Source organism: Alligator sinensis, unplaced genomic scaffold (assembly GCF_000455745.1).
Source record: "Alligator sinensis unplaced genomic scaffold, ASM45574v1 scaffold696_3, whole genome shotgun sequence".
NCBI lineage: Eukaryota > Metazoa > Chordata > Crocodylia > Alligatoridae > Alligator > Alligator sinensis.
Window position 1 is genome coordinate 123,004 of NW_005842505.1, and position 15,764 is coordinate 138,767.

Sequence of the window (15,764 nt, forward strand, 5' to 3'; positions counted from 1 at the left end):
GGAAAAATGCCTATGCAGGAGCTCTAGGTAAGCTGACACTTACTTAATCTTACCACAGCAAAACATACTGAGCAGCATTAGAAAACAAACATTGCAAATTTAACTCAGTTCTGCTCAGGACAATCAGTGAATCAACCTCAAAACCATCATGGATATCAGTGAATCAGCTCCCGCCATCATGCCTTTGAATGTAATGTTATCTTTCTTTAAGAGCCTAGTCCAACAGAAACTTGTATCTAAACCCCAGATATAAAAAAAATCCTTAGACTGTTAAATGCTGTGCACCTCAAGTAGTGTAACAAAGCAGGCATTTCTATATATTGGACTCTAAAAATGGTACAAACGGGAGAAAAAGTATGTATCAGCTGACCTGCAATTAAAGTGCCAAATACTGTCAAAAGCAAAGTTAAATTAGTGTATTTTAATTTTCTCCTTAGTTGTGTGCATGCACAGGCACTTGTGTCTTTGCAGGTGTGTGAGTGGCGGTGTTTTTGTTTTGTTTGTATCCCTTAGGGAAACATGTAGATCCCTAGATTAGCTTGACATTGTCCTCCTTTGTAGAGCACAGATTACCTAGTGATTTTTTGTTGTTGTTGTTGTCATTCTTCTGCCATCAGAATGATCATTTTCCATTGTAGATGTGTAAACCTCCAGTGTAACAGAGAAATAGTTCATTGTGGCTACATTACATCATACTGGTGACATGTCTGATAATATTATTATAATTATATCAAAAGGATTTTAATAACTGTGATAACGTTGTGAAATCAATTCACACCCCTTACCCCTTTCCAGTAAAACATGTAAGCACTGGGGGGGGTGAAGCGGGCTGTATTCGATTCGGATTTGGATTCAGCCCGAATCAGGGACAGCAATTCAATTCCTTAATTCAGATCACTGTCCCTGACTCGATTCGGCCAAATCCGAATCTGAAGATTCGATGCCGATTTGGAGAATCAGCGATTCGGACACAGACACAGCTTTAAATATTTTTTCTACCTACGTCAAGGTACTAGCGTGGCTTGTGGACACCGTAATGCTGGGGCACACGGAGCATCCCACAGGAGTGCGGGTCCACTTCCGGATATGCTGGGGAGTGCACAGGCCCCCCCCATGACTCCCCCCCTGCACCACTCAGCTTGGTGATTGGTTGTGGGGGGACTCTGGGTGCCTCCCCCAGACCCAGGAGGCACCAATCACCAAGCTGTGGGGGATGTGGGGGTGCCCCCTGCACGCTTCCCAGCAGACCTGGAAGTGGGCCGGAAGTGCTCCTGGTCCACTTCCAGGTTTGCTGGGGAGCACCCCGCGCTTCTGTGGGACACTCCGTGCCCCGCAGCATCACAGCATTCCCGAGCCGCCTGCTACCAAGAGGTATGTAGAAAAAACATTTAAAGCTGTGACTGCGTCCAAATCGCCAAACCTTTCCAAATCTCTGCAAATTGATTTGGAGGGTTCCGATTTGATTCAGAGAGATTAAAGGGTCCTCTGATTTGATTCGGATTCAGAGATTTGACTACCGAATCAGGCCAAATCTCCACCGAATCAAATCAGGGACCAAAGCTTCACATAGCTCGAGTAAGCACATCTTTAAGCACAAAAATATTTCCACTGAAATCAAAATTCCAGTCACTTCCTGTAAAATTGAAGAGCTACATCCACTGCTGTACAGTTTTGATTGACATTTAATTATTGTGCTAGACATTTATAAAGCACCATTTTGTAAACAAATATGTAAAGGAAAAAGTAATTTGTCATATCTTCAGTAGGGGTTGCCTCAAAGATCAACTGGGCCCATTTTGTGTAATTCTGTAGATAACTTGTTATTACTCAAATAGAATATGTTTGATGAGAAAAGTTGTGACATCAAAGACTGAGACTGCGGCCCTGATTTTCCATTCAAGAATTGGATCTACATTATTAAATCATCTGTCTTGCTCAGATTGACATTCATGGCAAAACTACTAATAACATTTAATTATTGTTATATTATTATATGTAATATGGAGAATTTGTGCATTTTTTGTGCAATCCTAAGGTTGCAAAATACAAGTTTTGGATATTACAATAAACATTGTGCATGCATGCACACACAAGCCTGTATTAAGAAATCTCCATGGCCCTTGATCTGCCTGCCGGATCATAGCATGCTCCTGCTCCCCAGCTCCTGCTTGTCAGAAGCTTGAGATGCAGTTTTCTAGAAATCCCTGCACCTATCTCTGTGAAACATGGCAGGCTTCATGCCCTCAGAAGAGGCTATCATCCCTGCAAGTTTCATTGGAATCAGGCAAGAAATGACAAAGTTTTAGGCAGTTTTGTGCTTCTCCATTATAGCCTATGGGCAAAATGTTGATACAGCGTTGAAACAGCGAAACCATTTTGATGAAACAGAATGGAACAGTGCTCTCAAAATGAAATGAAACTCAAAATGAAACACTGTTTCATCGAAATGGAAGGTGAAGCGAAACGCCAAAATAAATCTGTCTAATGTCCTTGGGGCCACTAACCTGCCGAATTTTAAGCCCTGTAGTTAAAACATACATTTCTTAGCTCCATAGTTGCCCAAAGAAAAGGTCACCAGAATTACTTAGCATGGGCAAAATAACATATTTTCCTCTATCTCATTCTCAGAAATTTTTATCCAGAGTGGGAAATTTCAGCCTGGACTTAATATTTAGCAAAGTTATAAGTCAATGAAAACAGGTTCATATATCAAGAAGGGCCAGACGGTCGTAATAATAGGCATACTACCAGTTTCACTTATAATATGGTGCCACGATGTATCTTAAAATAATCGTGCAAAAGTGCTACTGAAATTAGCTACTGAAATCAGACGTACTGCCCATTCTGCTCAGTCCCCCTCAGCACTGACTCTTTTTCAACTCATGGTGAATCACAAATTCAAACTGTGGTGGCCCTAAACCTCATCTGTATATACATTTTTGAAGGTCCTAGGACTTGTGACAAGAACACCCAGGTCCAATTATGAGTTGGGGCTAATTAGCATAGTGATCCAATGTTGGGGAGGTATCTGAAATACACACATACTGAGCAGTACTGGGTTCTGAGGTCACCATGGTTTGAAATGCTGTTGACTCTGCTGGACCCCAGCCCAATGAAATATATAATAAATCATGAGCCTTTTTGGTTTTGTGCTAATGTCATGCATAGTTTGTACTGTGTATAAGTAGGTAAAAAAGTATTGTTCAAAAGTATGTTTATGGAAAACCTATGCTGAAACTTGCAGCAGTTTGCAAAAAATAGTTAAATGCATCAATTATGGATGAAGTCTTATAAGTACCCACAATAGTTTGCATATATGCAAATTATGACAGGTATGTTGTTTTTTTTTCAAAGTCATAGTTTTTTGGTCCCTCGCTTCAAATTAGCCTCTACTTGCCCCTCACTTCCATGTACTTGGGGAATGAACAGAGCCTGAGCAGGGTCTGACAGTAAGGGGTGGGGAAGGGGATGCAGAGGGAAGAAGTTGGGGAAGGGGGCCACATAACCACCCCAGCCATTTTCCCTGCTGCAACAGTGGGAGGGGGCTGAATTAAAGACAAACCTCTGATAATTAGTTTATATACTTGGACAAGTATAACAAATTTATAATTTTTCCATAAATCAAATCTAATTATGGAGAGGTGTCTTAAATTAAGGGTTGTCTTAGACTTTCGTAAATATGGTATTTATGGGTAAGATGCTAGTGAAAAGCAAGTAGTAGTAAAAAGTATATCTTTCCACATTCCCCCAGGAATACAAGAATATGCTGAATACTTGCTTGTCAAATAAAGTTTTCAGATTATGGAATGTATGTAACCAGTTTATTTTATAGCCTTTGAGATAATAACTAATAATGCCCAGGAAAAAAAAGGAAAGGGAACCTGCATGATAGACAAAACCTTTTGTATAATACCATTTGTAATTACCTCTGCTGTGAATTGTTTTAACAAAATACCATTATAAAAAGTGCTAGGTAAGCAATAAAAACAGGACATAGAATATCATTTATTGTGCACAGTATAGACCAGAGTGTTGTAGTTCAGTCAGATACTTTTCAATATTTAAAATACCTCTTCTGTGATATTCTATACAGTTAGATTTGCAGTATGCTGACATTAAATTGGGGGAAAACTATTAAATATATCCATAAAACAAAAGATGAAAGCCATTTAAAATCTTGTCCACCAAAAAGGTGGTCCTAGTAATCTCAATTAAAACAAATGCAAGGATTGTTAATCCGTGAAATAGATTTTAAATTTGCATTAACTTGGTTTTGTGTTCCTAGGACAATGCCTCCAAGCTTTTGCTGGCTATTATGGAAAGCAGGCATGACAGTGAGAACGCTGAAAGAATCCTTTTCAACATGAGACCAAGGGAACTGGTAACAATATTTTGAATATTCATAATTTTTTTGGCTGAATTAAAATAAACCTATTATCAAAACATTTTTAAATGATTTGCATCTAAGTTGAAGAGTGTTAGCACTATAAAGTAACACATTGTATCAGGCTAGTACTAATTCACAAAAAAGGCTTTCCAAGGATCAAGTATGCATGATTTCAGTCTTTATGACTTCATTATTTTTATCCATTCCAAGCAGTTTTCTGTAATTATTTCCTAAGTAAATGATCATACTTCACTTAACTGTCTTCAAGTACACTGAGAAATTAGAGACCTGGTGGCCCTATATAAATTTTTGAAGGGTCCCAAGACGTGACAAGAACACCCAGCTCCAGTTATGAGTTGGGGGCTAATTAGCATAGGGATCCTTTGTTGGGGAGGTATCTGAAGTACATGCACATTATACGATACTGAATAAGAAGAAAAATATTTGCCTCACAGGCCAAAAATAAATATATATATCGGAACACTTCTTGGTATATTTTTGAATAGAGATAATATTTGCATTAGTTCCCATAACTCTAAATAATGATTGCAAGTTTGGGTGAGTTGCCATTCCCATCCAGAATTGACCTTTTAGCTGTGGTGATTGGAAAACAGGCTAAGACTGTTTTGCCTAGGCAAAGTCCATTGATATGGTGGGGCTCTGCGGAGGTAGAGAGAATCATACGTGAATGGCATTGCTGGAGGACAGCTAACAAAGAAATTATTCATCTTTTTCTTTCTAAAATTGTTTCTTTGGAATCCCTGACCCTTCCAACATCTGTTACCTGATCCATAGCCTCTTGGGTTTTCTTTTTTCTCTTCAATTCCTTGGAGAGTTAGTAAGTTTGTTGCAACATGCTTCTGGCTAGAAACAGGTTGTAAGTGGCATACATTACATGTCTCAATATAGCAAGGGATTGCCAGCAGCATCAGTGACCTTTCTTTAAACATGCGGCTGACAAACACCCTTTAACAAGGCCCAGAATTTGTGTAGCTTCCTCACTGATGCCAAAGTTTTGTGGGGAAGGGAGTGTTGCCATTTTGAACTTCATAGAATTGTGTATAGACTAGGATTTTTTTCAAAGGATTTCCCATTTTGCATTAGATCCATTTAGTATCTTGCTTCTAGCACAAGTTGTTACCAAAATTAAAAAAATATCCCAGAATTGTGCAATGTTGACCATAGTGAGGAGAACTATTTCCTGGCTCTTGCAGGAGATCCAGTGACATATGCTCTGAAGCATATGATTTGATTTTGATCTTGATGATTATTGTTAGGATCTTATATCAGATTTTGCTGTCTGGATTTTTTTTGTCTTTTGTCCCATGAACGCTTTTCTCTACATGTCTCATTAGTGAGTGTTTAAAAAAGGATTTACCAATTAAATAAGACCCTCCTTGAAGTTAATGACAATGTTGCCATTGGTTTAATTGTTTTCAGGATTTCATCCTCTCTGTGTGTATGTTCGTAGGATCATAGGAAACAAGAGCTGGACGAGACCTCATCAGGTCATCTAGTCCAGCCCTCAGCTTAAGGCAGGATCATCCCTGACTACATTATCGCAGTCAAGTGTCTGTCTAGCTTGCTCTTGAAAACGTTCAAGGATAGTGATTCCACAGTTTCTCTAGGTAGCCTGTTCCAGTGCTTGATTCCTCTCATAGTCAAAAAGTTCCTCCCAATTTCCAACATAAATTTCCCCTGCTGCAGCTTGAGGCCTTGCTCCTAGTCCTGTCCCCTACTGCCATAGAAAGAAGCCCATCTCCATCCTCTCTGTAATTGCCCTTCAAGTATTTAAAGACTGTTTTCAAATCCCCTCCTCTGGCTTCTCTTCTCCAGACTAAATAATGCTGGTTCTTTCACCGTTTTCTCATAAGTCTTACCTCTCATTTTTGTTGCTCTGCGCTGGACACTTTCCAAGCTGTCCACATCCTTCTGGAAGTATAGGGCCCAAAATTGGACACAGTACTCCAGGTGAGGTCTTACCAGTGCTGAAGAATTACTTCCCTTGATTTGCAAGTGTCACTGTTGTTGATACAACCCAGCATGTTCTTGGTCTGGGTTTTTTGGTGGTGGTGGGTTTTTTTTGCTGCAGCAGCAGGAGCACACAGTTGGTTCATATTCATTTTATGGTCCACTGTAATCCCCAGGTCCTCCTCTACAGTACTGATGCCTAATCAGTCATTTCCCAGTCTGTATTTGTGCATACAGTTATTCTGTTCCAAGTGCAGGACTCTGCACTTGTCAAATCTCATCTGCTTGGTTGCAGACCATTTCTCCAGCCTATTCAGGTCATTCTGGTTCCTAGCCCTACTTTCTGGTGCGTCTGTAACACCAGTTTGTTGTTTTTTGAATTTACAAAGTGTGCACTTGATCCCATCATTCCAAATCATTAAGGAAGATATTTAAACAATACTGGGCCCAGGACGGACCCTTGGAGAATCCCACTTGATACCTCCTCCCAACTAGACATTGAAACTTGATGACTGCTCCTTGAGAGGGATGATTTGATCAGTTATGTATTCACCTTATAGTATTTCCATCTAGTTCATGTTTCCTTAGCTTGTTAATGAGAATGTGGTGAGAGACAGTTTAGACAATGGCTCTGCTTGTACAAAGCCCTTTTGGTGTACAAGTTAAACTTAAGGCCACAGGACAATGATAGGGGTCTTTTAGGGTGGTTGGCAAACTAAACTGGAATGCTCATCATTGCCCATGTTACCATATATAAGCACAGATCCGGTGACTTGATCCTGCCTCAACCAGGCATGATGGTCCTTCCAAATCACCTCATCTGAAAAGAATGCAGGACCTCTAAATGGCTCATAACAAGGTCTAGAAAAACCAGTGCAGTTGCTCTGCTTGGAATTCTTCTCTTCCACATAGCCCCATTAAAGGGTCTCACTCATCTTGTGTGGCCTGATGCATCTGAGAATCTTACAATCTTTAATGTACTTATCTTCACTGGCCCCTTTATATCAGGGAAGAGCTGTTATGCCCATTTTACAGAAGGGGAATCAAGGTGCAGAGACACCAAGCAACTTTTCCAGGATCATGCAGAAACCTTGAGATAGAGTCTCTCTTGAACCCCAAGCTAATGCCCTAACTATTGGATCATCCTTCTGAAGTGACATAAAGCATCTTCTGTGTCTAGACCAATGTCACCCAAAATAAGCATTTCAAGCACCAGGCAACAATTATACTGCACACTTCACCGCCTGTTTTAAACTGCTGAAGAGAAAAAACAGTGAAGGTTAAGAGAAGAATAAACCAAACAACTTCTGAATCTTCATTCAAAAAGTGCTTTTCAGTGTAGCTCATAGGACTCCAGGAGACCTGTCCAAATGTAATCTGTAGGCAGTACACAATTTTCATGGAATTTAAGTAGGTTCATGTCCATTTGCTTTTATTTGTTTCTAAGGTGGATGTAATGAAGAATGCTTACAATCAAGGTCTAGAGTGTGACCATGAGGAGGAGAATGGTGATGACAGTATTTCCCCAAAAGATGTTGGTCATAATATCTATATATTGGCACATCAGGTATGCCTTTTGTTATCAATCATAGAAGTCCTGAAAGTGTGGGAAAATGGTCTTAAACTCTACCTCAGACCTCTGTGTATTAAAAATGCAAATTTCCTGTGTAACATCTATAGGGTCAGGCTTCTGTCTGGCATAAGCTTGTCTAGAGTGTTTTTAGAGGTGGGTATCCAAGTATGTGGTCTTACATACTGTGTGTGTGGGAGTGGGCAGAGTATAACAACTCAGAGTGGAGCAGGTACTGTATATTCAACTTGACTCATGTCACTTTAGGAGTTTTCAGCTCAGATATAACAAACAGTTATATTAATGAAAAGATAAATTGGATCAGATTAATTTTTATTATTTTTATTCCTACCTTCTATTTTTGTATTAAATAAATGTGCATGGAAATACTAAATTTAGTTTTGATCTGTTAGATCTTTCCGGCAATGTCAGTAGTCTGGCTTTTTGACTAATTTTTTCCTTTTGTATTATGTAACAGTTTCACTGGTTTTTCTGATTCTACCTATTTCCTAAACTATAAAGTTGACTATGGGTAATGTTTTTGTTGTATGGGACATTTACATTTCAGAATATTAGATCTTGGTGTTAAAATAATGGTTGTGTTGCTATGTCTTAAATGGCTGTACAACTTTATGGAACAAATTTTATTACTGGTACAGCCAGATAATATTGGCTGTTTCATATAAAGGAACATACCTTTTTCATGGTTTTTATTAAGGTCATACAGATAAAAAGAAAATAACAAGGGAGTGTGTTGCAAATAAAGTGTCAGAAAACACAACAGAAAAAGTTAAGTTACTATCGCAAATTTGAATAACTCCAAACAGAAGAAAAAAAACAGTTCGTAATTGCACTAATAATAAAATGAGAAATAAAGATGATTCACTGAAGTATATGCTCTGTGTGTGTGTGCATGTGTATACACATCTGTTTATATATATATGTATACACACACACACATTTGTGTTCTTATGGTAAAACACGTTTATTGTTTAATAAGTGAATCTTGATCTTACTATTTACTATGGCTAAATGGTAAAATAGAATTTACTATGGCTAAATTCTAGCCCTGTGTGCAGAAGTTCTATCAGAGATAATAGGATTTTTTGTGGAAAAATATTCCTGAATAGTATATGACCATTTTCCCTAGTGAAAAGTAACCACAAAACAGTATCAAATCAAAATGGGACTTTTTCATACACACTTTGGGATGTCTTTGCTCTGCTGTAAATTATTATACAAGATTCAGAACAATGAAGAATAACTTGCTGAGAGCTGAACATAGGCCATATGTACCATAAGCCTGCTAGAATAAATCTAAAGAGGTGTCATAATCACTATTCAGGGTAGGTTGGAGGTATGATTGCAGTATATGTAGATATACCCAAGCTGGCAATTGGTTTCAGCTGTCAAGTATCTACCCAGGTTCCTGTATAGGGTTGTGCAGTCAGTGCTGTAGCTTCACTGTTGTGGGTACCTGAGCTAGTCGCATGCTACACTTGTCTACCTGTCCTGGTGGCAAGTGTAGACATTAGGCCTGTGTGAAGCGGCAAGTATTTGCTTCAGATTTTGATTCGGTGATTCAGAGGGACAGTGATTCAATTTGGCTGAATCCAAAGATATTTGGCACTGAATCTTATTCGGCCATACAGGCAGGTAGTGCTGGCGGGAGCAGCTGGGAGAGCAGCTGGACGAGCCCCAGGAGCTGGGGGGAATGTTTGGGGAGCTGGGGGATCGAATTAGGAGCTCAGGAATCTAATCGGGAACTGGAGAGAATGATTGGGGGCTGGGCAAATGAACAGGGGCTTCCCCTCAGCTCCCGGTTCCATCCCCCAGCTCCCAGTCATTCCCCCATCTCTTTGATCATTTCCCCCCAGCCCCCGTGGCTTCTCCCAGGGCTGCCGGCTCAAGCCACAGCTCGTTTGGCTACTCCCCTGGCTGTTCCCCTGCTGGGGCGAGGCAGACAGTGTTGGCAGCCCTGGGAGAAGCTGCAGGGGCTGGGGGGACTGATCAGGGAGCTGTGGGGGATCGAACTGGGAACTGGGGAATTGAACTAGGAGCTGGGGAATCAAACTGGGAGCTGTGGGGAAGCTTCTGTTTGTTCCCCCATCCCCTGATCGTTCCTCCCAGCTCCTGGTTCAGTCCCCCAACTCCTGCTCATTCCCCAGCTTCCCCAATTGTTCCCTCCAACCCCCATGGCTTCTGGGGCTGCCAGCACTGCCTGCCTCGCCCCAGCAGGGGGAGGGCAGCCAGGGGAAGAGCTGAACAAGCCGTGGCTTCTCCTGGGGCTGCCGGCTCAAGCCAGGGCTCGTCTTTCTGCTCCCTCAGCTGTTCTCACCAGCACTGCCTGCTTGTATAGTCTGTGACCGAATCTCTGAATCTCTCTGAATCGATTCGGAGGCTTCCGATTCAATTCAGAGAGATTAATGGGTCTCCCGATTCGATTCAGATTTGGAGATTTGGCCACTGAATCAGGCCAAATCTCCTCCGAATCAAATCAGCTACCGAAGCTTTGCACAGCCCTACTAGACATAGCCTGAGGTACCAAGGCCTGATGCCTGGTGAGGTATATTTAAGGTTTGTCAGCTGTTTCCAGTGTCCTTCCCTGTCCTAAAGAAGTAAATAACTTTACTTGTGGTAAAAATCTCTATCCTTTTGTAAAAATGACTGATTCCCCTCCCTCTGTCTGGGTGTCACAGTAAATACATCTTTTTACAATATCCGTGCAATCATGCAGAACATCAGACTATGGCACAGGAGAAGGTTGGCAGGCTTGATCGTTCTATTTGGGAACTTTTTCTCTCCTTTCTTAATGAAAAGCTATGGGTTTTAGCACATGACCAGTAACCTTTGAACCTTTCCACATGTGCCCTTGTACTTGCTCTGGGCTGGGCAGGATATGAATTTTGGTCCCTCATGAATTAAACCATTGTTGCTTAGTTCCTTTCCTGGCTCCATTCTCTAAACTCCCTCTAACACTGTGCTACATCTCAGTAGCTTATTGGTAGTTGAGCCCTGCACACTGTTTAGCTGACTTCATTTACATAATATTTCTTTGTTCCTTACAATTTCATCATTCATTTTTTACTATTTTCATAACTTGCATGGCCTTTTAGCTGCTTTTCCTGACTTGCACGTGACCATATGCTCTGGTTATAGCTTTTGTACCACTCCAGAGCAGCAGATGCTAGTGTAAAGTTCCTCTTTTTGTTATTACAGCCTCATGCACAGACAGTTTATTTTGGGGCACCCAGACTTTCGTTTTTTGTCGTTGCACTTTTTAAGGGTTGTAGTGGGTTCTGCATTTTGCTACTGCTACATCCTTCCCTGCCCTTCTTGTGGTTGGTTTTACCAGAAGCAAAAGGCTTTCTTGTAAGCATCTGACATGTGCATAGAAAGATATAAATGTCACAGAGGAAGCTGAGGACTATGTTATAACCTCTTAACACTGGAGGGCTGGGCACAGAAGGTCCATGAAATCATGGGACATTGTAGAGTGTTTGATGAGAAACTGTGTTGCATGGTATTCTCCTTCTCCTTGCTTTTCCCTCACATCTCTTGCATTTTTTTCCTTCTTACCTCTTCATCCTCCTCCAGTCTGCCATATGCGCAAGCTAGTCTCCCTCCAGACTTCAGTCTTCTTCTCACATTACTGCTTCCCACTCTTCCTGTCCTGTCTGTTATGAGCCAAGCAGGGAATGGAACACAGCTTAGAGAAAGCAGAAATGAACTGTCCTTGTCAGTCTAGCAAAACCTGCACTCCCACACTGCAGTCTGGTTTGGAGGTGATGGTTCATTTCAGCTGCAGCTTTTTTGTAGCCCATACCAGTGCAGAGTAATGACATAAACTGGAGCTTGATATGTGCTAGAAAAAAAGCCCACTGTCACCAAATGGACAGCATGCATGATTTATCTCACAAGAATCCACTGTGGCTAAACATGCTATTTGTCTCTGTCCATTCAGACACCATGCCTGCAGCCAACCTTTGAGCTTTACTCAGTCACTTCTTTCTTAGTGAAGGTGTATTATTTTGTTCCAGTATCTCAATTAAGGGAAATCTATGTAGCACGTTAATAACATTTTATTAAATGTAGATCGTGCTAAACCAAGGGCATTCTCTGTTTTGTGAAGTTAATAAGGTACTCATCAATAAAATGCATAGGGTGATGTTTCTTTAGTCTTTGTAAAGACTTGTGATGCAGTATCACACCAAATTTGATCTTAATACTCAGCTTTGGTTTGGACTGTGAACTGGGGACCTAGTTGTGTAAATGAGGAAGAACATCAGAAGGGATGGCACAGAGAAACCTTCCTAATTTTCAAATTACTGCTTGAGCTTGCAGAACTGGTTGTTAAAAAAGGATTTTTTTTTTCAATAGGTTATGAGATGAACAGACTTTGCTAAGGGAGTCATCTGGAATTGTGTTTCTCAACCACCTACAATGTGAAATAAAAAAAAGAAAAATTGTGACTCCATTACATTTACTATAAATGTAAAAGTAAAAAAATGGATCAATGATAGCAAGGTCAGGCCTTTCTAATTTAGGTGTGTGTGTTTCATAAGCTTGGTGGAGAATACATATCAGACTATGTAGGGGAAGTGTATGTAAGGGGCAGGCACTGGTACTTCCTTTGTTTTAAAACAGTTAGCAGTCCTTTTGTGACCTCCTACTCCTGGGGATTGCAACCCATCAGCTGAGAGGACGGATCTGGGTATCATTCATATTAAAATCATGCTGAGAGACTCCAACTTGAGCAATTCATTTAAGCAAATGCTTAATTTTAAGCATATGCTTAAGTGACTAGCTATATGGGAGCTAGGGAGAAAATAATTATGCAACCACCACAATGGCTTTTTTGAGCAGATTATAACTTCCTAGAAAATGAGGGCGACTGGACACCCTCTGAGTTAAAATGCATGAGGAACGTGGCACAGGGGACACAATGGTCTACTACAGACCTAATCAGGAACAAGAGCTTGACCAGGAATTCACCAGGGAACTGGCTGAAGCTGCATGCTCTTGGTGCATGGTTGTCATGGGAGACTTCAACTACCCAGACATCTCATGGGAAGAGCACTCAGCCAAATCTGAACGGTCACAAAGCTTCCTCATGTGCATGGATGAGCTCTACCTGACTCAAGAAGTCTTTGGACTGACAAGAGGTAAAGTGCTGCTGGACCTGTTGCTGGCCAAGGGGGATGATCTAGTCAGCGACCTAAGAATCGAAGGAAAGTTGGGAGACAGGGACCATTAGTTGACCACTTTTACTATCCATCACAAAGCTGGAAAGTCAGCAATGCAGAAGTCCTCAACTTTAGGAAAGCTGACTTTGACAAGCTCGGGAGACTTGTTGACAAGGCCCTAATGGGCCATGACTTGACAAGGAGGGGAGTCCAAGATGCGTGGTTGCTCCTTAAGGGAGCAATCCTGAAAGTACAGGGGATGTCCATCCCATCTTGGAGGAAGGGTAGCAAAAGGGTACAGCAACTTCCTTGGCTCAGCAGGGAACTCGTGAACCTCCTATGTCTAAAAAGGCTTATAAAGGATGGAAGACAGGAATCATCATAAAGGAGGAGTATTCTGCACTGGTCTGCACCTGTAGGGAGTGAACCAGGAATGTAGGTGTGTGTGTTTCATAAGCTTGGTGGAGAATACATATCAGACTATGTAGGGGAAGTGTATGTAAGGGGCAGGCACTGGTACTTCCTTTGTTTTAAAACAGTTAGCAGTCCTTTTGTGACCTCCTACTCCTGGGGATTGCAACCCATCAGCTGAGAGGACGGATCTGGGTATCATTCATATTAAAATCATGCTGAGAGACTCCAACTTGAGCAATTCATTTAAGCAAATGCTTAATTTTAAGCATATGCTTAAGTGACTAGCTATATGGGAGCTAGGGAGAAAATAATTATGCAACCACCACAATGGCTTTTTTGAGCAGATTATAACTTCCTAGAAAATGAGGGCGACTGGACACCCTCTGAGTTAAAATGCATGAGGAACGTGGCACAGGGGACACAATGGTCTACTACAGACCTAATCAGGAACAAGAGCTTGACCAGGAATTCACCAGGGAACTGGCTGAAGCTGCATGCTCTTGGTGCATGGTTGTCATGGGAGACTTCAACTACCCAGACATCTCATGGGAAGAGCACTCAGCCAAATCTGAACGGTCACAAAGCTTCCTCATGTGCATGGATGAGCTCTACCTGACTCAAGAAGTCTTTGGACTGACAAGAGGTAAAGTGCTGCTGGACCTGTTGCTGGCCAAGGGGGATGATCTAGTCAGCGACCTAAGAATCGAAGGAAAGTTGGGAGACAGGGACCATTAGTTGACCACTTTTACTATCCATCACAAAGCTGGAAAGTCAGCAATGCAGAAGTCCTCAACTTTAGGAAAGCTGACTTTGACAAGCTCGGGAGACTTGTTGACAAGGCCCTAATGGGCCATGACTTGACAAGGAGGGGAGTCCAAGATGCGTGGTTGCTCCTTAAGGGAGCAATCCTGAAAGTACAGGGGATGTCCATCCCATCTTGGAGGAAGGGTAGCAAAAGGGTACAGCAACTTCCTTGGCTCAGCAGGGAACTCGTGAACCTCCTATGTCTAAAAAGGCTTATAAAGGATGGAAGACAGGAATCATCATAAAGGAGGAGTATTCTGCACTGGTCTGCACCTTTCTGCACTGGTCTGGAGCTGTAGGGGGAAAACCAGGAATGCCAAGGCTGCAATCAAACTCCAACTGGCTACACGTATCAAGGACATAAAAAGTTCTTCTTCAGATATGTGCAGAGTCAGAAGAAAAGCAAGGGTAACACTGGACCCCTGCTAAACCAAATGAGACAACTGACAGTTGACGCCCAGGAAAAAGCCAACCTGCTTAATGAGTACTTTGCATCAGTTTTTCACCAGCCCAAAGGGACCCCCCACCCCTGCCTAACATGATGTGGGATGGCCAGGCTGAGGGTGAATTTATACGCAGCATCGGTGTAGACCTTGTAAAGGAACACCTTGAGAGGCTGGACACCTTCTAGTTACCTGGTCCTGACAGCCTGCACCCCAGAGTACTTAAGGAGCTGGCAGGCATCATAGCCCAGTCACTGGCAAGGATATTCAAGCTCTTGTGGCACTCAGGTGAAGTACCCAAAGATTGGAAGAAGGCCAATGCGGTGCCTATCTTCAAGAAAAGGAGGAAAGTAGATCTGGGGAACTACAGGCCAATCAGCTTGACCTCAATCCCTGGAAAGATTTTTGGAAAAAATTATTAGAGAGACCATTCTAGACAAGCTGGCAGATGGCAACATCCTGAAGGACAGCCAGCATGGGTTTGTTGCGGGTAGGTCTTGCCTGACCAATCTCATTTCCTTCTATGACCAGGTGACCTATCACCTGGACAAGGGAGAAGAGATTGACATCATATATTTGGACTTTTAAAAAGCCTTTGATCTGTTGTCCCGTGATCTCCTCATGGAAAAGTTGGCCAACTGCAGCCTCGGTTATATCACAGTCCAATGGCTGGGGAATTGTCTCTGAGGTTGGACCCAGAGAGTAGTAGTCCATGGAAGTGAATCACCATGGCACTCCCTGACCAGTGGTGTCCCCCAAGGCTCTGTCCTTGGACCTGTATTCTTCAGCGTCTTTGTTAACTATGTGGACACTGTTGTCAGAAGCAGACTGGCCAAGTTCGCTGATGACACCAAAATTTGAGGTAGTGTCCAAACCCGAGGATAGGCTGGTGATCCAGGCTCACCTTTCATAGGCTTAGAAAGTGGGCGGATAAAAACCTGATGACATTCAACATGGATAAATGCAAGGTACTCCACCGCGGGGGGGGG

The 15,764-nt window shown here is 42.0% G+C and overlaps 1 protein-coding gene across 1 annotated transcript in view; it reads left to right on the forward strand.

Moving 5' to 3' along the window:
- Nucleotides 1-15,764, forward strand: part of LOC102383727 (inositol 1,4,5-trisphosphate receptor type 2-like) — a gene marked incomplete at its 5' end in the record, with an annotated part of 223,793 nt that overhangs the window by 120,408 nt on the left and 87,621 nt on the right. The window contains 2 exon segments of the mRNA XM_014523564.2: nt 4,286-4,381; nt 7,806-7,925. Coding sequence (XP_014379050.2) covers nt 4,286-4,381; nt 7,806-7,925 — 216 coding nt within the window.